General features: G+C 50.8%; 1 protein-coding gene across 2 annotated transcripts; it reads right to left on the bottom strand.

Annotated features, from left to right (window-relative positions):
• Positions 1 to 1,241: 1,241 nt before the first annotated feature.
• DHODH (dihydroorotate dehydrogenase (quinone)) lies at positions 1,242 to 17,102 on the bottom strand. 2 transcript variants are annotated; one of them, XM_078868753.1, is made up of 9 exons: positions 17,021 to 17,102; positions 13,684 to 13,902; positions 12,934 to 13,133; positions 11,472 to 11,554; positions 9,008 to 9,195; positions 7,897 to 8,010; positions 7,387 to 7,540; positions 4,968 to 5,127; positions 1,242 to 4,045 (listed from the first exon to the last, which is right to left on the bottom strand). In XM_078868753.1, exons 1-9 carry the CDS (start codon positions 17,027 to 17,029, stop codon positions 3,937 to 3,939), a joined length of 1,236 nt encoding a protein of 411 aa, XP_078724879.1. In that variant the 5' UTR covers positions 17,030 to 17,102; the 3' UTR covers positions 1,242 to 3,936. The 2 variants fall into 2 exon arrangements, with proteins under 2 accessions (XP_078724879.1, XP_078724880.1); XM_078868754.1 differs by having other exon boundaries at positions 13,684 to 13,899; positions 17,021 to 17,037.
• Between the last annotated feature and the right edge of the window lie 424 nt (positions 17,103 to 17,526).

Raw genomic sequence — 17,526 nt, 5'->3', positions numbered from 1 at the left:
TTTTATAAGGGCACCACGGGGTGACCAGCCCCCCCACCCAGCCCCACCCTGCCCCTCCCCACCCCCTCCCCACCCCTCCCTCCCCACCCAGCCCAGCCCTCTCCACCCAGCCCCACCCCTCCCATTTTTTGATGCACGACGGACGCACACAATAATCCACTGTGGGCTGGTGGAACCAGGTGGTTCCTACCAGTATAAGGATTCTGTTCGGGCTTTTAACATCTCGAAACCTGTTTTATTGCCAGAAAGGGTACAAACAATTGTTATATGTGCAGCATGTTTGTCAATCCATTGCTGGATGAGAGTGGTGGTGCCACGGTGGAAAGATGTTAACTACCTTGCCTCGATTATAGGAGATCGTAGGTCGATCCCGACCCTAAGGGGTGCCTCTCTTCCCGTAGTCGCGTGGGGTTTTCTCCCCGAGTCCCCCGGGTTTTTTCCACACGAACCCAAACTAATTAATGGCATTGCCCAAACAGCTAAATGTCGGATTTCTCCTGAAAAGTATTCGGAGAACCGACTGCTGGCTAAATCCCACTCAATACTCAAGTTCCTAAACGACTACCTTGTGCTCACGAGAAGAAATTGTCCCACAATGCCATGTTACTTTTAAATGAGTTTATTTAGTAATAATGTTTTATTACTTAAAGGTCTGTCTGTTACCCAGTAGCTACTATTAGGTAACTATTCATATTCCAATAAAAAAACTGGTCATCAGAAAACATTATTAATGTTATTTTATTATCATCAGGCCCCATGATATTAAGTGGTCTCCAACTCTGATCTTCCACATTATCTCTGACCTCTCTATTCATGTGCTATGAAGGGCCATTACCCGAAACGTCGCCGATTATATACATTTCCTTTTACGGCCAGTGTTACTGACGAATGTGTTGGTTTGTTTTGTTACTTGTGCTTATGTACCATTTCGAACGCAGCATCCCCCCCCCCCCCCCCCAAATAATTAGTTTCATCAGTGCAAGGGTGGCACTGGTTGGAGTTGTGTTGTCGAGGGTGGAGGGGAGGAGATGAATGGGACGAGGGGGATGATGGAAAGTTCTGACAGTGGCCCGGCGATACAATGAGCCTCGGTTGGTGGGCTCAGTGGGTGGCGAAACCAGTCACGTATAAAGCCATATCGGCTTACAGAGCATATATATACACACACATTCACACAAACATACCGTGCTGACCACTGCTGTACATTATATATAGCAGTGGCGGCACAGCAGTTAGCGCTGTACTATGAACCCAGCAACCAGAGCCACCAGTTAACGTCAGCGTTGGATGACATCTTTAATACTGGACACCCAACCAGTACTGACCATGCAGTATGATTAAAATAAACAAACCATCATTCTATCTACGTGACTTTACCGAAAGAACCAAGAATATGAATTGCTGCAGTCACGACAGTTTTAAGGCAACATTTAAACCATCATGGGTCACACACCACGGGGGATGACTTCCCGCAGCAGTAGATTGGAAAATGGTTGTACCATAGTTTGTAAAATAGAATATAGCGATGGCTGTTGTGATGCGTCCAGTAATTGAGAAAAACTTGACATTTCATGACAGGGTTGACTCAAATACTGAACCCTGTGAAAATGTCAAGTCAAATCTGACAAAATATTTCTCACAAAGTACACAAAGCCCTCTGCGCCGCATGCGTTTTAGTGGCGTACACAAAACTCGCCTGCGTCCTTTTTGTATATTTTTAACGTGGAGATATGGATATGTGAAGGAGACATTGCTGATCTATTTTGTTATTTATACGAGCACTGCCCACGCAATTGCGCGGGCGACATGGCTGGGGTGGAGGGTGAGTGGGGGAGGCGTGACGTCATCACGCACTTGCCTGTCTGCACACCAGCCAGCAAAACTTAAAATAAGCAAGTACATGAAGGATACTACTCTTATATAGAAGCTGCTCGGGTCAATTGGTCAAAGTGCAACTGGCCCGATTTGTCAAGCATACAATGGGACACAATATTACACAATCACACAGAGGTTGGTGACATTACCACGTAGGTTTTCGCTACCAACATTGATTCACAATTTATTTTTGGGTCAGATCGCATGAGCTGTCGTAACATTTGGAAGATGCTTAACCAACGGGATGTTTAATATCATTTGTTATTCGTAAATTTCCAACGTTCGTTCATGTGATTTTACTAATCGGCTGTCTTAAGTGGAGGAGTGTTTACGACACGCATTTAACTTGTGATCAGATACGAATCATTCCACAACCACACACATATAAACTGTACAGCTACATGAACACACGAATAGCGTGTGCAACACACTCACGCATCGTACACACTAATCTCATTGCTTTGGTATTGCCTACAGTCACTTCGTGTACGAATCGTACACGCACCATCTGTTGTAATTACTTGGACATGTTCGACTCCTGTTTTGTTTAGTTTTTGGCATTTTTCTGTAAATTATTTCGAATACTGCACAGGGTGTGGGAAAATGTCAGGAGCCATACGTCTGCGCAGGAAAATAGCAGGAGATGCTCAAACTGTGTGCAATGGCGTGCAGAGCCCTTCATGCAGCAGATCAATCATGGCCAATGATGATGACGCTGCAACTGTGCACCGTTTGCATGCACACACACCTCTCAATCCATTTCATACATGGGATGCCTGAACATTCCCACGTGTCCACACGGATAGCACTACGACGATGTTAGGGGTTGTACCACGTCGGGTTTTTTTCCACCATGTCCAATGTTTTGCTCCACTTGCTGGAAGCTTCTTCACGAATATCAGGACCTCAAAGAAGCTCACATGCCGTAGGGCGATTTTGGGGCCCCGTTTTATCTATTGAGAAAATAGTACAAGCTGAGGGAGCTCAGGTCAGTTGCTGAAGAAGCTCCTTGTACGTGGAGTGAAACTTCGGACAGCGGTAGAACCCAAAAATACATTGGAGAGCTGTCGAGCACAACTGCGGAAATGTATGCAGTGATCATCCCACGTACATCTTATTATCATACTAATATTACACTCAGCTTGTATCTTCTCCTACATCATAGGAATTAAATTTCTTCTGTTCCTGAATATTGCCGCACCCTGCATATTACACTGTTTGTCGAGATGTCTTGGAGTGATGCTAGATTTTTTGGGGGCGTCTAACTTCAGCAGGGACCCTTTGAAGAAGCCGTGTGATGTCAATTCCACGCGGGACGGCTCGATTGTCGGCAGGTCATCGAGGTCGTTGACCTGCGGTTTATTTGTTCTTCTGTCGCAACAGCTTTACAACGGCCACACGTCGGAAAGTCGACACTATCGCCAAATTTGCTTGGCCAAGCAAGTGAGCGATGGGTGGTGGGGAAAAGGCAACCGCCGCTTCTTACATCAGCTTTACAAAAATACAAATAACCATCGAGTGGGACGTGTTGTGCGTCCGCTTGACGTTAACGTGCACAAGCGATAAAAAAATTGCACGCTTGCGGAGAGGAAACGTAATTATCGCGAGTGCAGCAGCACATCCACAGCTCGTGTTAACAATTAAAATTACACTTTTGCGGGATGCACCAATACCAAAATACATATGAAGGCAGCGATCGAAATTCATATATTATACTCGTGAAACCTTTCGCGAAACTTCATTGGTGATAAAGATTCAGGAAAACACAAACGTATGATCTGGATACAGTGGCGCACACCTGTGGAGAGGCAAGTTTTGGTGTATTTCGTAGGGATTTGTTAAACTCCTAGACCAGCTAGGCCGTGAGGTGTGCCAGTGGATGGCAGCAGAACAAGGAAGACTCCTGAACTCATCTTCACAGACCAATTGAGTGTTATCCTACGTATGTGTGATGAGCGTTTGGCAGAAAAATCCGGCTCACAGCTACGGTTCTCAGCGACATCACCACTGCACAGCTCAGCCGCATCGCGTCCGTCACGCCGCCGCACCCCCCCCCCCCCGTCACACCGCCGCACCCCCCACATTACGCTCCGCCTGCCGCGGCAATCCAGTCCGGGGTTCCCGGTGTTCGGCCCCGACAGCCTCGGCCACGCTGCTGTAGCCGTGTTCACTGCAAGAGATGGAGCCCAAACAAAACGATTGTTGGGTAAACCCGTCGTGTGGACAGATGATGAAAAATGATGACGTTTTTGTTGATATTTCTCGTTTTGTGATGATGCGTCCCGATTAACATACTGACCTGGGGTCACATACAATTCTAATTCGTAAGGAACTATGGCTAACGATGCTGCTGTGATCGTAATTACAATTGAGAACAGGGAGGTGGACGATGGTGAAGAAGTCAGTCACAATGTCATAATTGTGACTGAATTCTTTCACTGCTGGACGAAGGCCCGCCCAAATTATCACCATCTCTCCCCATCCTGCGATGTATCAATCCACCTAGCACTTGCACTTGAGCTGATTTAATGAACTGTAGAAGTAATAATAATAAAAATAGCCATATTTTTTTTTCATAATAAGTACCCTCCTTTACTCCTGGGCGTCTTAGCCCTTTCCCATTCCAATGGCGTACGTGTACATACATAGAATGGCGTACGTGTACGTCATCAGTTTTTCTGCCGATTCTGTCCCATACATTTATGTCATCGGAACAGAATCAGAAGTAAAAAAGCCATGTGGGGAGGGCTTGTGGCACAGTTTGGTGACAGCTATCATAGAGTGTGGTTAGCTCGCTACAGTTCTCTGCGGTGAGTACAATGTTTTTAAAAACAACTGCGCTATGCCTCTCAAAATAAAATTAAACGATAACTGCTCGTGCGTTCCAAGAATTCAGCGGTGAACAGGACACTCACCCTGCAACTTCTAGACGTCTCGAAAACAGAAAAGCTTGAAGGCGCTTTACACACGAAAAGCAACACACATCTCATGTCATCCCCAACGGCTTGAAAGGGTTGTTTTTTGCAAACTGTGATTCAACCGCGTGAATTTTCTGCGGTCGCATCAGCGGCGGACAGTGCCCCAAAATATACCTGAGCAGGTCCCGCAGCTCGCGCTTGACGCGCGCAATGACGGGCGGGCCCTGGTACATGAGCGCCGTGTAGAGCTGCACAAGCGAGGCCCCCGCGTGGATCTTCTCGAATGCGTCGGCGCCGTTTGTTATCCCGCCGACCCCCACGATTGGCACGGAGCCTGCATCGTTCGTTGGTGAATGCACAACAAACAACCGTTAAGCTACTAATTGCTCAACAGTGGTGGATTTAGGTATCTCTGCACCTTGGGACATCAGAGCAGAAAAGACCCCATATTCCCACCCCATCTTGGGCCTCTCCGAGCTCGACTCAGCCTTAAATGAGCACCTGGTGTGGTGTATAAACATCAGCACTGGGGGCCAGGCGTAGTGATGGCCAACCACCCTCTTATGTACCATGCCGGCCTTTACAGGTACGCGCTAATAGCACTTGCCCCAACAGTTCTTTATGGCTACTGGGGAATATTTGTCTGATGTGTGTACATGTATGCATGTGTGTGAACACGTGCGTACAATCCCATGTGGTTTTGTGTGTGCTCGAGTATAAACGTGTACCTGTGCATGTATCTCTGCATGCACGTGTGTGCAGCCATGTGCTGAGCGTGTCTCTCCGTGCCCGTCTCTGAATGTGTGCGTGCAGACATGTGCACATCCGTGCGTATACACGTGTGCCCATGCAGCTTCTATTTGGCCGGATAGAGGGGGCTAAATGGGCGCGGCATGGGCTAAAGAAGAGGTAGACTGATGTGCTACAGAATGATTTGGAGCTGAGTGGACTTGCAGTGTCAAAATCGGCCGCATTGGAGTAGGTTCGCGATGAACGCTGCTGGGGAGTGGAGGCAGTCGCCCTCCAGCAACAACGGAGGGCAGAGGAGCAACGCTCATAACAATGAGCAGAGCGCCAGGTGGCCAAAGCTCAGAGAGTTGGTACAGTAGATGCATCTGACAGTTGTCTCAGTCAATAAACCCATAGCACCTGGGTCTGTTCTGTGACCTCCTGCCAGCACCACCACTGAACGGCAGTTGCTATTGTTGTATGCACGCGTGGGTGCGTGAGTGGGTGCGTGAGTGGGTGCGTGAGTGGGTGCGTGAGTGGGTGCGTGAGTGGGTGCGTGAGTGGGTGCGTGAGTGGGTGCGTGAGTGAGTGGGTGCGTGAGTGAGTGGGTGCGTGACTGCGTGAGTGGGTGCGTGAGTGGGTGCGTGAGTGGGTGCGTGAGTGGGTGCGTGAGTGGGTGCGTGAGTGGGTGCGTGAGTGGGTGCGTGAGTGGGTGCGTGAGTGGGTGCGTGAGTGGGTGCGTGAGTGGGTGCGTGCGTGCGTGGGTGCGTGCGTGAGTGGGTGCGTGAGTGAGTGGGTGCGTGCGTGAGTGGGTGCGTGAGTGGGTGCGTGAGTGGGTGCGTGAGTGGGTGCATGAGTGGGTGCGTGAGTGGGTGCGTGAGTGAGTGGGTGCGTGAGTGGGTGCGTGAGTGGGTGCGTGAGTGAGTGCGTGAGTGGGTGCGTGAGTGCGTGGGTGCGTGCGTGAGTGGGTGCGTGAGTGAGTGGGTGCGTGAGTGGGTGCGTGAGTGGGTGCGTCAGTGGGTGCACGAGTGGGTGCGCGCGTGGGTGGGCGCGTGGGTGGGCGCGTGGGTGGGCGCGTGAGTGAGCGCGTGAGTGGGCGCGTGAGTGAGCGCGTGAGTGGGCGCGTGAGTGGGCGCGTGAGTGGGCGCGTGAGTGGGTGCGTGAGTGGGTGCGTGAGTGCGTGGGTGAGTGGGTGCGCGAGTGGGTGCGCGAGTGGGTGCGCGAGTGGGTGCGTGAGTGGGTGCGCGAGTGGGTGCGCGAGGGGGTGCGCGAGTGGGTGGGTGCGCGAGTGGGTGGGTGCGCGAGTGGGTGTGTGCGTGAGTGGGTGCGTGAGTGGGTACGCGAGTGGGTGCGCGATTGGGTGCGCGAGTGAGTGGGCGTGTGAGTGGGCGCGTGCGTAGGTGCGTGAGTGGATGCGTGGGTGAGTGGGTGCGCGAGTGGGTGCGCGAGTGGGTGCGCGAGTGGGTGCGCGAGTGGGTGCGCGAGTGGGTGCGCGAGTGGGTGCGCGAGTGGATGCGCGGGTGAGTGCGCGAGTGGGTGCGCGAGTGGGTGCGCGAGTGGGTGCGCGAGTGGGTGCGCGAGTGGGTGGGTGCGCGAGTGGGTGGGTGCGCGAGTGGGTGGGTGCGTGAGTGGGTACGCGAGTGGGTGCGCGAGTGGGTGCGCGAGTGAGTGGGCGCGTGAGTGGGCGCGTGAGTAGGCGCGTGAGTGGATGCGTGGGTGAGTGGGTGCGCGAGTTGGTGCGCGAGTGGGTGCGCGAGTGGGTGCGCGAGTGGATGCGCGAGTGGGTGCGCGAGTGGGTGCGCGAGTGGGTGCGCGAGTGGGTGCGCGAGTGGGTGCGCGAGTGGGTGCGTGGACGGGAGCCGACCTCCGGTGAGTTTGTACATGTCTCGCACGGTCTGCGTGGAGAGCTCTCGGAGCGGCACCCCGCTCAGCCCCCCGGTCTCGGTGCGGTGAGCGGACTGCAGGCCCGCCGGCCGGCTCAAAGTGGTGTTGCTCACAATAAGGCCGTCCACACCCATCTGTGCCACGCGGGGAATAGCAGAGATTGCACGTGCACCACCGCACGTCTCAGTTGCCTCATTGTGTTAAGCACATGCACTATTGCTTAATATGTTTCCGGTTGCTGGTAGACCGCTGGTAGACTGGAGGAGGTAGCATGTGACTAGTAACCACAGCCATAGGCAAGAGAGGTATTCTGGATGTGGTGCGCCGGGTGCGAAGTCATTTTCCGGGTCACCAAACCCGGACAGATATTTTGACGGGTCGCACATTACCACGCACCATACTTCACCAGCATGGTGGATCCCCCCCCGCCCTTAGAGTCAGAGTACAGCCGGGTGGACAAAGCTATGAATAAACGTTTGTGGAAGCTGACCTCAGTGACAACGGCTGCGATGTCGCGCTTGGTCTCGTCGGTGAGGTCTGGCGCAATCTTGAGCAGCAAGGCCGGTCTGTGTGGAGCGGGCAGTGCGTCACGCGCACGCACAACCTGCACAACACGCACACACAACACATACAGCCTATATAGACCATTGGGCCAAGTGCTGTTAGCGAGCACCTATGAAGGTTGGCATGGCACACGAGGGGGTGGGTGGGCAGCACGATGCCCGACCACCTTTGTCTCCCCAGTGGTGATGTTTACACACAGCACCAGGTTCCAATTTAAGGCGGAGTCGACCTAGGGGAGGCCCAGGACAGGTTCACATCATTGCAACCGGTGTTGGCCCCTTAAGCGGGAATCAAACTCGGGTTCCATATGTAATGACAGGGTGACATCTGCTGGCCTGGAAAGGGATTCACGGGTATGGGCACAGAAGTAACAACCAATCAGAGAAGCAGGTGTATCTGAGGCAAAGATAACAGGTGGGGTTAGCAGAGATACTCCGGGAACCTGCTCGAAGGTTCCACAAGAGGGCGTGGCTGGAGGCGGGGCCTAGCCACGCCTGGGGGGATATTAGGGGGAGCGGACCCGGAGCTCGGGGCTCGTGTGTGGGGTCCTGGGTTCTGGCTGCGTCGCTGCTCGCCGACATCTCTCTCCGTCGTCCGGCCACGTGGAAGATCCCCTGCGTGGTTTCCATCGCCATCATCATTACGCCACCAGCCAGCGGCATAGCCGAGTGGGGGCAATGGGACCACGCCGAGTGATCGGCTGTGTGTGTAGCCAGTAGGTGTGTTAATACCTAGAGTTGTACTCAGTGTGAGGAAGAACAAGTGTTGGCCTGTGTTGTGCCCAGTGTGAGTAAATAAAGAAGTACCCTCTACACGACGTGTCACGGAAGTTGCTCATTACACGTACATAAACGTACACGCGCTCCAAACAGACTGTTGGGGCAAGTGCTGTTGCCGCACAGACTGCCGACCTCAACTTTGACCTCGACTTCGACTCCAACTGCTGCAGTGACCGCGACGATGGCCCCCACCTCTATCGTGACCCTGACTATGACCTCAAGAATGACCCTCCCTCCGTGACCCCAACCAGTCGTCACCTGCTGTAGCAGGGCCCTGAGTTCGGAGCATCCCTGAAGGACCTGTAGGCCCGGCGTGTTGGGGCAAGACACGTTCACCACAAGGTAGTCGGCCAGCGGGCCAAAGCGCGTCACCCCCGCCACGTAGTCATCCACGGCGCTGGGCGAGAGCTTATTCTTGCCCAGGTTGATGCCGAGGGGATGCCCACCTGCGACGGAGCGAGCCAGAGGGAGAGAGGGGGAGAGAGGGGATGACGATCGTGAGAAACTACAGTGGCTGGAGGTTAACTAAGCCCGTCAATATTATACAATCGAATGCATTATCAACATACTGTAGTTGCCCTTGTGAGCCACTTCTCCTCGTCCCTGCCCTCCCCCTCATTCCACCCCTTCCTCGGTTCAGCGCTGCATGTTACGGGAGGGGTAGGTGTCTCGTGGGCAGGATGGGGAGACTAACATGACAGAAAGGAGCCCCGAGAGAGTGAGAGTAGGGGAGGAGTCCCAGAGAGAGGAGAGAGACGAGCATCGGGGAGCATGGCGTGGCCACGTGGTTGCCTCAAAGTTAATGTTGAGAGGTGGAATTTGAGGCAGGCGACTCCACCCTGTCAGCTGCTGGTGCCTCGGGGCTGAGGTGCGCTCGAGGATTGCGGGAGGGCGAGAGGCAAGCAGAAGAGTTGCGACCTGACACCACGTGGAAGCCCGACCTCGGCTGGAAAAAGCGCACGAGGTGCCATCTTCTGCAGAGCTGGAGAGAATATCCGGGGTGCGGAAGTCTGCTGAGCCAGAGGAGCTGATAAGTGATAGACGGGAGTGTAGAGATGTTAGAAGCAGGTTTAAAAAATATGTTAATTCAATAATACAGATGTGCACACATGAGCTATGCGTTGGGGCAATATCGATTAAATATGTTTAGTTATTTTACATTGGTTTATTTAAGGCCTCAGATAAAATGATTAACTGGTAATGGTGTTTTCCAAATTTGAACAGGTGCACCTTGATAAAGTAATCTCTATGATGTTAATTTCAAAGGTATATTACTCACTCATCATGTGATCATATTTTATATTTCAGTTTTCAGGCAGAGACAGAGTCCTGGAGCAACGTTATTCACAGGTTGTTTTAAAGTCATGCAGGCAGAGAAGACAGCCCAGGAGAAATATTTTTACAAGTAGTTTCAGAGTCATTCAGGCAGAGAGGGAGTATTGGAGCCGAGTTTTCACCTACATTGTTTGACACAGGAAGTGTATCAACGAGTTTCCAGGGTTACAGGCAGAGTGTTTGGTACAGGGAGTGTATGAACAGGTGCAATGTTTCAGACAGAGTGATATTTAGGCTACTCCTGGCCATCGCGGTGTTTTGGTGGTGGTCGTGCCCCGGCACCGCCGTGCGCTTTCAAGGAGGGAGAGTTCGCCGGTGATGAACCTCCCAGCTCTCCACATTTCTACAAACTCTGACCCTTTAGGCCTTCGATGCCAACAGAGTCAACGAGTCTCCCAGGCATTCACCCTGCTGCAAACTAGTGACAGGCGTGTCTTCACTGCACCGGAGACCAGAAGTTTGAGGCTGCAAACTCCTCCTGAGTCTAGATCAGGGGTCCGAGGCTGCAAACTGCTGCTGCATCAGAGTCCAGGAGTCTGAGGCTGTGAGCCGCTCCGGCACGAAGCCAGGAGGAATTTACAGAGTCGAGATCCAAACATGCGTTTTGCATCACTTTTCGGGCTAGACGCAAGTGGGTTGATTGTTTTGCAATTTGTTTGTTTGTGTTTGTGTTTTCATTAAAAGTTTTACAAGTAATATTCGGTGGTTCTTCGTTTCGATCGGGCCACGCTGAGGAGTGGTTGTGTGCTGGGAGCTCGCGTGGGCTGGATGGGCATGAGGGGTTGAAAAGATGACCTGACAGACCCGACGGACCCAAACCCTCACAATCACGTCAAAAACACCACCACTGTTACCATCATCGTCGTCGTCATCATCATCCGATGCATAACCATCATCAGCAGCAGCAGCACTATCACCATACCATAGCGTGCGATGGAAGCGAGCGTGAGGGTGAAGGTATGAGGCTGTGTAAAACTGGAGGCGGTCAGGGCTTGACTTAGCCCATGATCATCATCATTCAAAAAGACTACTACTACCACCATACTCATCATCAGCAGCAGGATGATAACGATAATAACTTTTATCATCAAATTTATCATTAAAAACACAACCATCAACAGCAGCACCACCATCAACACTTTAGAAAGAGCAGCGCCCCCTAGTGTGTCGATATTAAAAGGTCACCTTATGTGTTTTTAGAAGTCGATCTGTAACATCTACTTTTCGATATCCTGAAGCTCAGGGCGATGCGCTGGTCTGTGAGAGTGCTGAACGGGCAAGTCCATCACAAAACTCAAACGAAATTGGGGTAAAAGTATAGTTACTATACGAATACTGCAGCACTCACACGCTAGTGCCCTACACACAAGCACACGCACACACACACCTTGAGACAGCTCCTTCTGCGCGTCCGCCCGTGCCCCCAGACGTGCCGCCACCACCTCGTGCCCGTCGCTGTTGAACCCATACCTGCGGGGTAAGGGGCATGGCAAAGCAGAGACAGTGTCAGTGCTGCTAGAGGCGACTCAAGAGGTTCGTAATAAATCATTTGAACTCGTAACATGCCGCGCACAGATGACTCGGAGGAGCGAAGAGGAACCAGAGACGAGAGGGAAATCAGTAGCAGGTGGTGAACTGGAGCCAAATTCCTCCCCCTTAGCCTCTTTTCTGAAAACGTGTGTCTTCATAACGTGAATTGGATCTAACACGGTTAATGTATTAGGGAGCACATTGTTTTAATAACGCGGACGCGAATTGGATAGAACACGATTGAGTGAACAGAACTACGCTGTGCTAGTAGGAATAAGCAGTTGGACGGCTGCCGAGGTGTAACATCGCACAAGGCGGGATGCTGCTGGATGCTTCTAGATGCTACCCATGCGCCTCAGTCTTTGTTCAGCCTGCATACGCAACTCACGTGTTATCGCGAACTGTTCTTTACCTTATATTATTTATTTTAACGCCATTTTTCCTTAACGAGGTGTTATAGGAGAAAAGAGTGTATCGAGGTGTTACCAGTCAACTTATAAGTACTTACATGCGGGAGGAAAAAGGAGCACCTGGAGAAACCCACACATTCGAGGGAGCACTCTATCCCATGCAAATGGAACAGGTGGGTGTCTACATTTGCTGTACTGCATTCTTTTGGCTATCCAGGGTATGACACATTGACACACACGGGAAGGAAGTTTCTCAACATTTGTGTGATCCACCGACCGAGCTAATGGCTCTGCAACCAACACCCAGCTGGACCACTGAGATCCTGGGTTCACTTGAGGGTTTCAGCTGCCTGTGTGATTAAACTGGGTCCTCAAGTGGAGTGAGTTGATTATCTCAGCCTGGTCACCAATGACTTGCATAGAGGCCAATAGAATCACACAGAGGCCCAACGACTCACAAGGAAGCCCATCGACTCACACTGACCGAGTTGTGGTTAAACAAAGTTCTCAAATATTAATTTAGAATTTAATGTGATGAACACATTTTATAGTGGAGTACCACATAGTGTGGATAACAAGTCAACTGATTGAACCTCAAAAGTAGTTGTGACGTCGCCTTGCCCGTACCTCCGATTAGCACAGTTGGCTACATATATAAGATGTCCGCTTGCCATTAAAAAAAATACTGCTCTTAAATTTCCATTTATTAATGTAAATATCTCTCATCCCGTGACACTACGACAGAGGCTCCAGCAACCTCGGTGACCGACGGAGGATACGCAACTACAATCAAAACTAAAAGATCCCCACGACTAAGATTCCCACGAGACGTATCGACACTAAATCCGTACAGCGAGGGGCTGGCAGGGGTGGGAGGGGAGTGGCTAGAGGGGAGTAGTCCCAACACACCGGTTGATGACTGCGCTGTCCTCGCTCAACCGGAACACGCGGGGCTTGGGGTTTCCGGGCTGCGGGAGCGGAGTGACACTGCCGACCTCCACAAAGCCGAGGCCCAGGTGGAAGAGGCCGTCCACTGCCTCGCCGTGTTTGTCGAAGCCGGCCGCGATGCCCACGGGGTTCGCGAACGTGCGGCCAAACACGCGCGTCTCCTGTGGGGACGAGGGCGCAGAGCGAAGTCATCATCGCCACCGCCGTCGTCGTCGTACAGTAATACCGCACTTCCCACGGAGTCCATCCCGAACATCGCGCCGTCAACACAGGTCATCCACAGTCAGTGCTGCCAAAGCCACGATGGCAAGGGGTCATCGTAGTACTGAGAGCCACTGTGATGCCGCTAAGCCATGAAGTAGGGAACCTTTTCCTTACTGAGACAAATAGGACTTTGAAGATACCTTGAGCAGGCCACCATACATGAACGCAGCCACTTGTGACTACGAGAGGCCCTTTCAGTGACAAAAGTGACCCGAGTGCAACGCTAAAATTAGAAGACATGCTCGTCAGGCCAATTATGATTTGAAGGGCCATTTCGAGTGGTAGACCTCACGTTGTGGCCCTTTGGGCCATACGGAATGAGGTTCGAAGGTTTGCGCTTGGCCCGTCGGTTCCCCACCCCCCTGTTCAACGCAACCACGGCGAGTCGGCGGTGTGGCGGCAGATCGACGACGGACTGACCGCTCCCACACGTGCGCCGGACCTCACCAGCGCAGGGCCGTCGTTCCGTGTGGGGCGGAGGCGAGGGCCGAGGCCCAGCGCCAGCAGGCGGATGGAGAGCGTGTGCGCCGCCTCAGGCGGCACGACTCGACGCAGCGCCGGCATGAGCAGCTCGCGATAGAACCGCTCATCGCCCGAGACGGTGCCGTGCCCGGCGAAGATGGCGACACCACCCCCCAACACCAGCAGCGCCTCGCACAGCCGCTGCTGTCTCGCGGAAGGGGGAAATAAACGAGCAGTTAGCGGTGATGCGCACAGCCGGCCGCCTATACCTCTTAGCTTGTTTAGATTTATACAGCGCCTTATTCCAAGGTGCTTCACAGCAATTATAAAATTGTACATAAGGTGATAGTGCATGACATAAAGATTGGGGTTGTTGAAAGTGTTGTTGTACCATTGGAACCTCACTTGTAAAAAAGGTGTCAGTTTTGTTGCCAGATAAAAGGGTAAAAAAACTATTATCAGTGTTGGTGTAGTTATGGTGACAGTTAGGACAGGTGAGAAAGGTTAAGGTGGGGTTGGTGTAGGCTTGGTCGTAGCTGGCAGGCGGGGGCAGGGATTAGCAGCAGGATCAGCTGGGGAGAAACGATGGATAGTCATGCTGTCCGCAAGAATCAGTTATATATTTTTTCTGAAAGTTAGTTATAGTTTTCTTGATCTGATTTGTGATTAGTTTGGTGCATTGTATTATCTAAGGTCTGATTCATTTGTTCAGTCCCGTTTGTATCATCTCTTTTATGTTGTCTCATTTGTTGTATCTTGTGTATTGTCCGTGTTGTACATTGTCTCATAATTATTATCGTCTCCCATTTGTTCCGTTTAATTTCTACCGTATGTATCGTGTGTTCCACGTTTATTGTTCCATTGATTAAGACCGATTTTCAAAAGGGTCTTGTATTGCGGTGATTGTAGGTAATTGAATTCATGTGCTGCTTTCCGACAGCATGTTTCACTTGCGACAAGTGTATTTTGGACAAAACAGCAAGTCGCAGAATCAAAGTCAGAAACAAACCACACGTACTGTGAAAATACAGGGACACGAAACACAAACATGCTATGTTCCTTTGATTAGGTCCAAGTCTGCACAGAGGTCATGGTAGGAATCCATCCATGGCTGATGACCACTCTTCCATAGCTCACAGCCCTTTGTCTATCCACTGCTTAAGTCCTCCCCAAGCCGTGTCGGTTACGAGGGTTGTTTGACAATATGTCGCCATGCTGGTCAGAGTGAGGTTGAACGTTAATTACGGTCGTGGCGACACGTGCCGTCGTGTTCGCTGCGATGAGGCGCTGGCCTTTTTAGTCTCCGCGAAGGGGTTTCAGATCGGAGATAAAAAAATTGGCTAACATTTGCTTTTACTTATAAAAAATATTTATCCAATAATTTGCAATTGTTGGGCAAAATGGGCATCGTATCAATTGAATTAATCACTAATAAATGCTTCTCCTTTCTCGGACCCCTTGAAAATACCTTTTTTCCCCCATTCATTGTACAGCATCTTGAGGTCCGGCCACATTCATGCACTTTATGCAACCGTTTGTACTGGTCCAAATGCAATTTCCTTCTAAAAAAATTCTCGTTGGTGCCGATCATTTGCTGCGTTAAACTCTGGACGTTTTAGGGGTCGTCGGGTAGCTCAGAGGTCCCATCGCTAGAACCAACACTGAAATATGTTGTCACGTGATGCAGTTGTGTTTTTATTTCAGTAACTCTTGTAAATGAGATTAATCCTGGCCTCTTGAGTACTCATCTTGTTAAAGAAAATAAACTTGGTGGGGACTTGGGGGGCGTGAGCGGGAGCTCGGAGTTCTTCAGATATCACTCGCCACTGACATTAGCCGTGGCTGGTAATCAAGTTCAAGTTGGATGGATTCATACCACTTGGAATACAGTGATGGCCTCAAGGTTCCTGTGTCATATCCCACGTGTAAATACTGCGTTTGGAAAGAGTTAGCGTTCTAATGATCCTCATTATACATAGCACAGCATTGCATATTCCTAATGTTTCAACGGTTGCATTCTTGTTATACATTACAATGTTCACCTGGATAATCCCAAGAGATGGAACATCTCGTTTGCAAGGGTTTTCTGGGTGTCGAGTGAAACATAGCAAACACGCAATGACAAGTCCAGTGTGATGAGCAAGACGATTGTGACAATGATAGTGATGGTGAAGATGACATCAGTGATGGTTAGTGATTACACAGTATTTATCATTATGGAGAGATGACAAAATCATTCACACACCACACTACGAACTCGGCAAGAAGAGTTCGATTCCTGACCACAGATAACATCAGTTCGCGAGTCATATCTGAACCGGTCCTCAGACCACCTCCACACATAATTCAAAAACACTTTTAAACTAAACAATTTTTTTTACCTACAGATATTTTTCAAAAGCGACCTGGCAAATAATGATAGGTCAACTAAGTGGCTTATCCACGTGTATATTTATAGCAGTCGAATGCTCTAAACGCGCGTGGATTCTAAATGTGGACGGAAAAACCGGAGGGGCCAGAGAAAAATCTACGTGCCCACGCTGACTTCAAAAGTGCAGGGGTCAGAGTCGGGATCGAGCTCACGTACTCCTGCATACCAGGCGAGATAGTTAACATCTTACCAGCGTTGTAAGTACATTACACATGACAGTATAGCCAAACAAGCCCGGTGACTGTGACACGGCAGGTCTCTATCCAGTAACAGATTGACAATGGGTTGAACATTATAATTGTTACACTGTATTACTGATATTATAGTGACGATGATGGTGATAATGACAACATTTTTGTTGACGTTTTAAATTATGTTTCTAATAAAAAAAATAGATGGTGGTATTGAAAACGAGTTTTGGATGAACCAGTTGCCATTTCAACTTTGCCATTCACTACAATAGTCTCGATGTCCATAACACAAACAACAGTTTTAACTTTTAAGAACTCCACGAATCACATTCCCACGTCTTGCGAATTAACCACGAACAGGGCGAACCGGGGCCTCAATCGAACCGCAATTTTCACAACTTTCACGGCACAGAATGTCGCATCGATCCTACTGGTGCACAAAGCCGGCTACGTCCACGACTACACGGAATGCTTCGAGTTCATCGACTTACGGCCGCCGATCAGCCCGCTGCTGGATGCAGGCGGGGGGTGGTTTGACCGCACGTGTTTGCTGGTCAGAGCGCGGGACCGGTTGGCAATACACAGCGGCTTGCCATTGTTACATCTGACATTGTTCACAGCACTGCATACAAGATTATCGCTGTCATAATCACAACATAGGCCACGCGTCGGGGTCTGGGGGAGGTTGTTACTGAAGCACCTTCCACATTGCCCACGGGTCCAGTGTCTCCTGCCCAGTGCCACAGCGGTGATGGGATGAATGTCAGGCAGGCGGTGCTTCCGGGACTAGGGCGGGGCTTCAATAATGAGGAGGCGGGGCTTCAATCGCTAGGAGGCGGGACTACAATAATTAGAAGGCGGAGCTTCAAAAAGCAGGAGGCGGGGCTTCAATCGATAGGAGGCGGGGCATAAATAATTAGGAGGCGGGGCTTCAATAATTAGGAGGCGGGGCTTCAATCGCTAGGAGGCGGGGCTTCAATAAGTAGAGGCGGAGCTTCAATCAGCAGAAGGCGGGGCTTCGCTAATGTGAAGGCGGGGCTTCCAGTAGTGGGCGGAGTTTTTACATCAATGCCAGTACAGTACGCCATGTGGTGGCGATGCCGCTTTTGCTGCGTTGGCTGCGTTGTATAACCACAATGATTAAAACACTCAACACAATTCGTTAGTACTGTAATAACACTGTTGTCTTAAAATAAAATACATATA

Source organism: Lampetra fluviatilis, chromosome 26 (genome assembly GCF_964198595.1).
Source record: "Lampetra fluviatilis chromosome 26, kcLamFluv1.1, whole genome shotgun sequence".
In the NCBI taxonomy this organism is placed as follows: Eukaryota; Metazoa; Chordata; class Hyperoartia; order Petromyzontiformes; family Petromyzontidae; genus Lampetra; species Lampetra fluviatilis.
The sequence above is the reverse complement of the archived record's forward strand: the minus strand, read 5'-3'. Positions and strand labels throughout refer to the sequence as shown.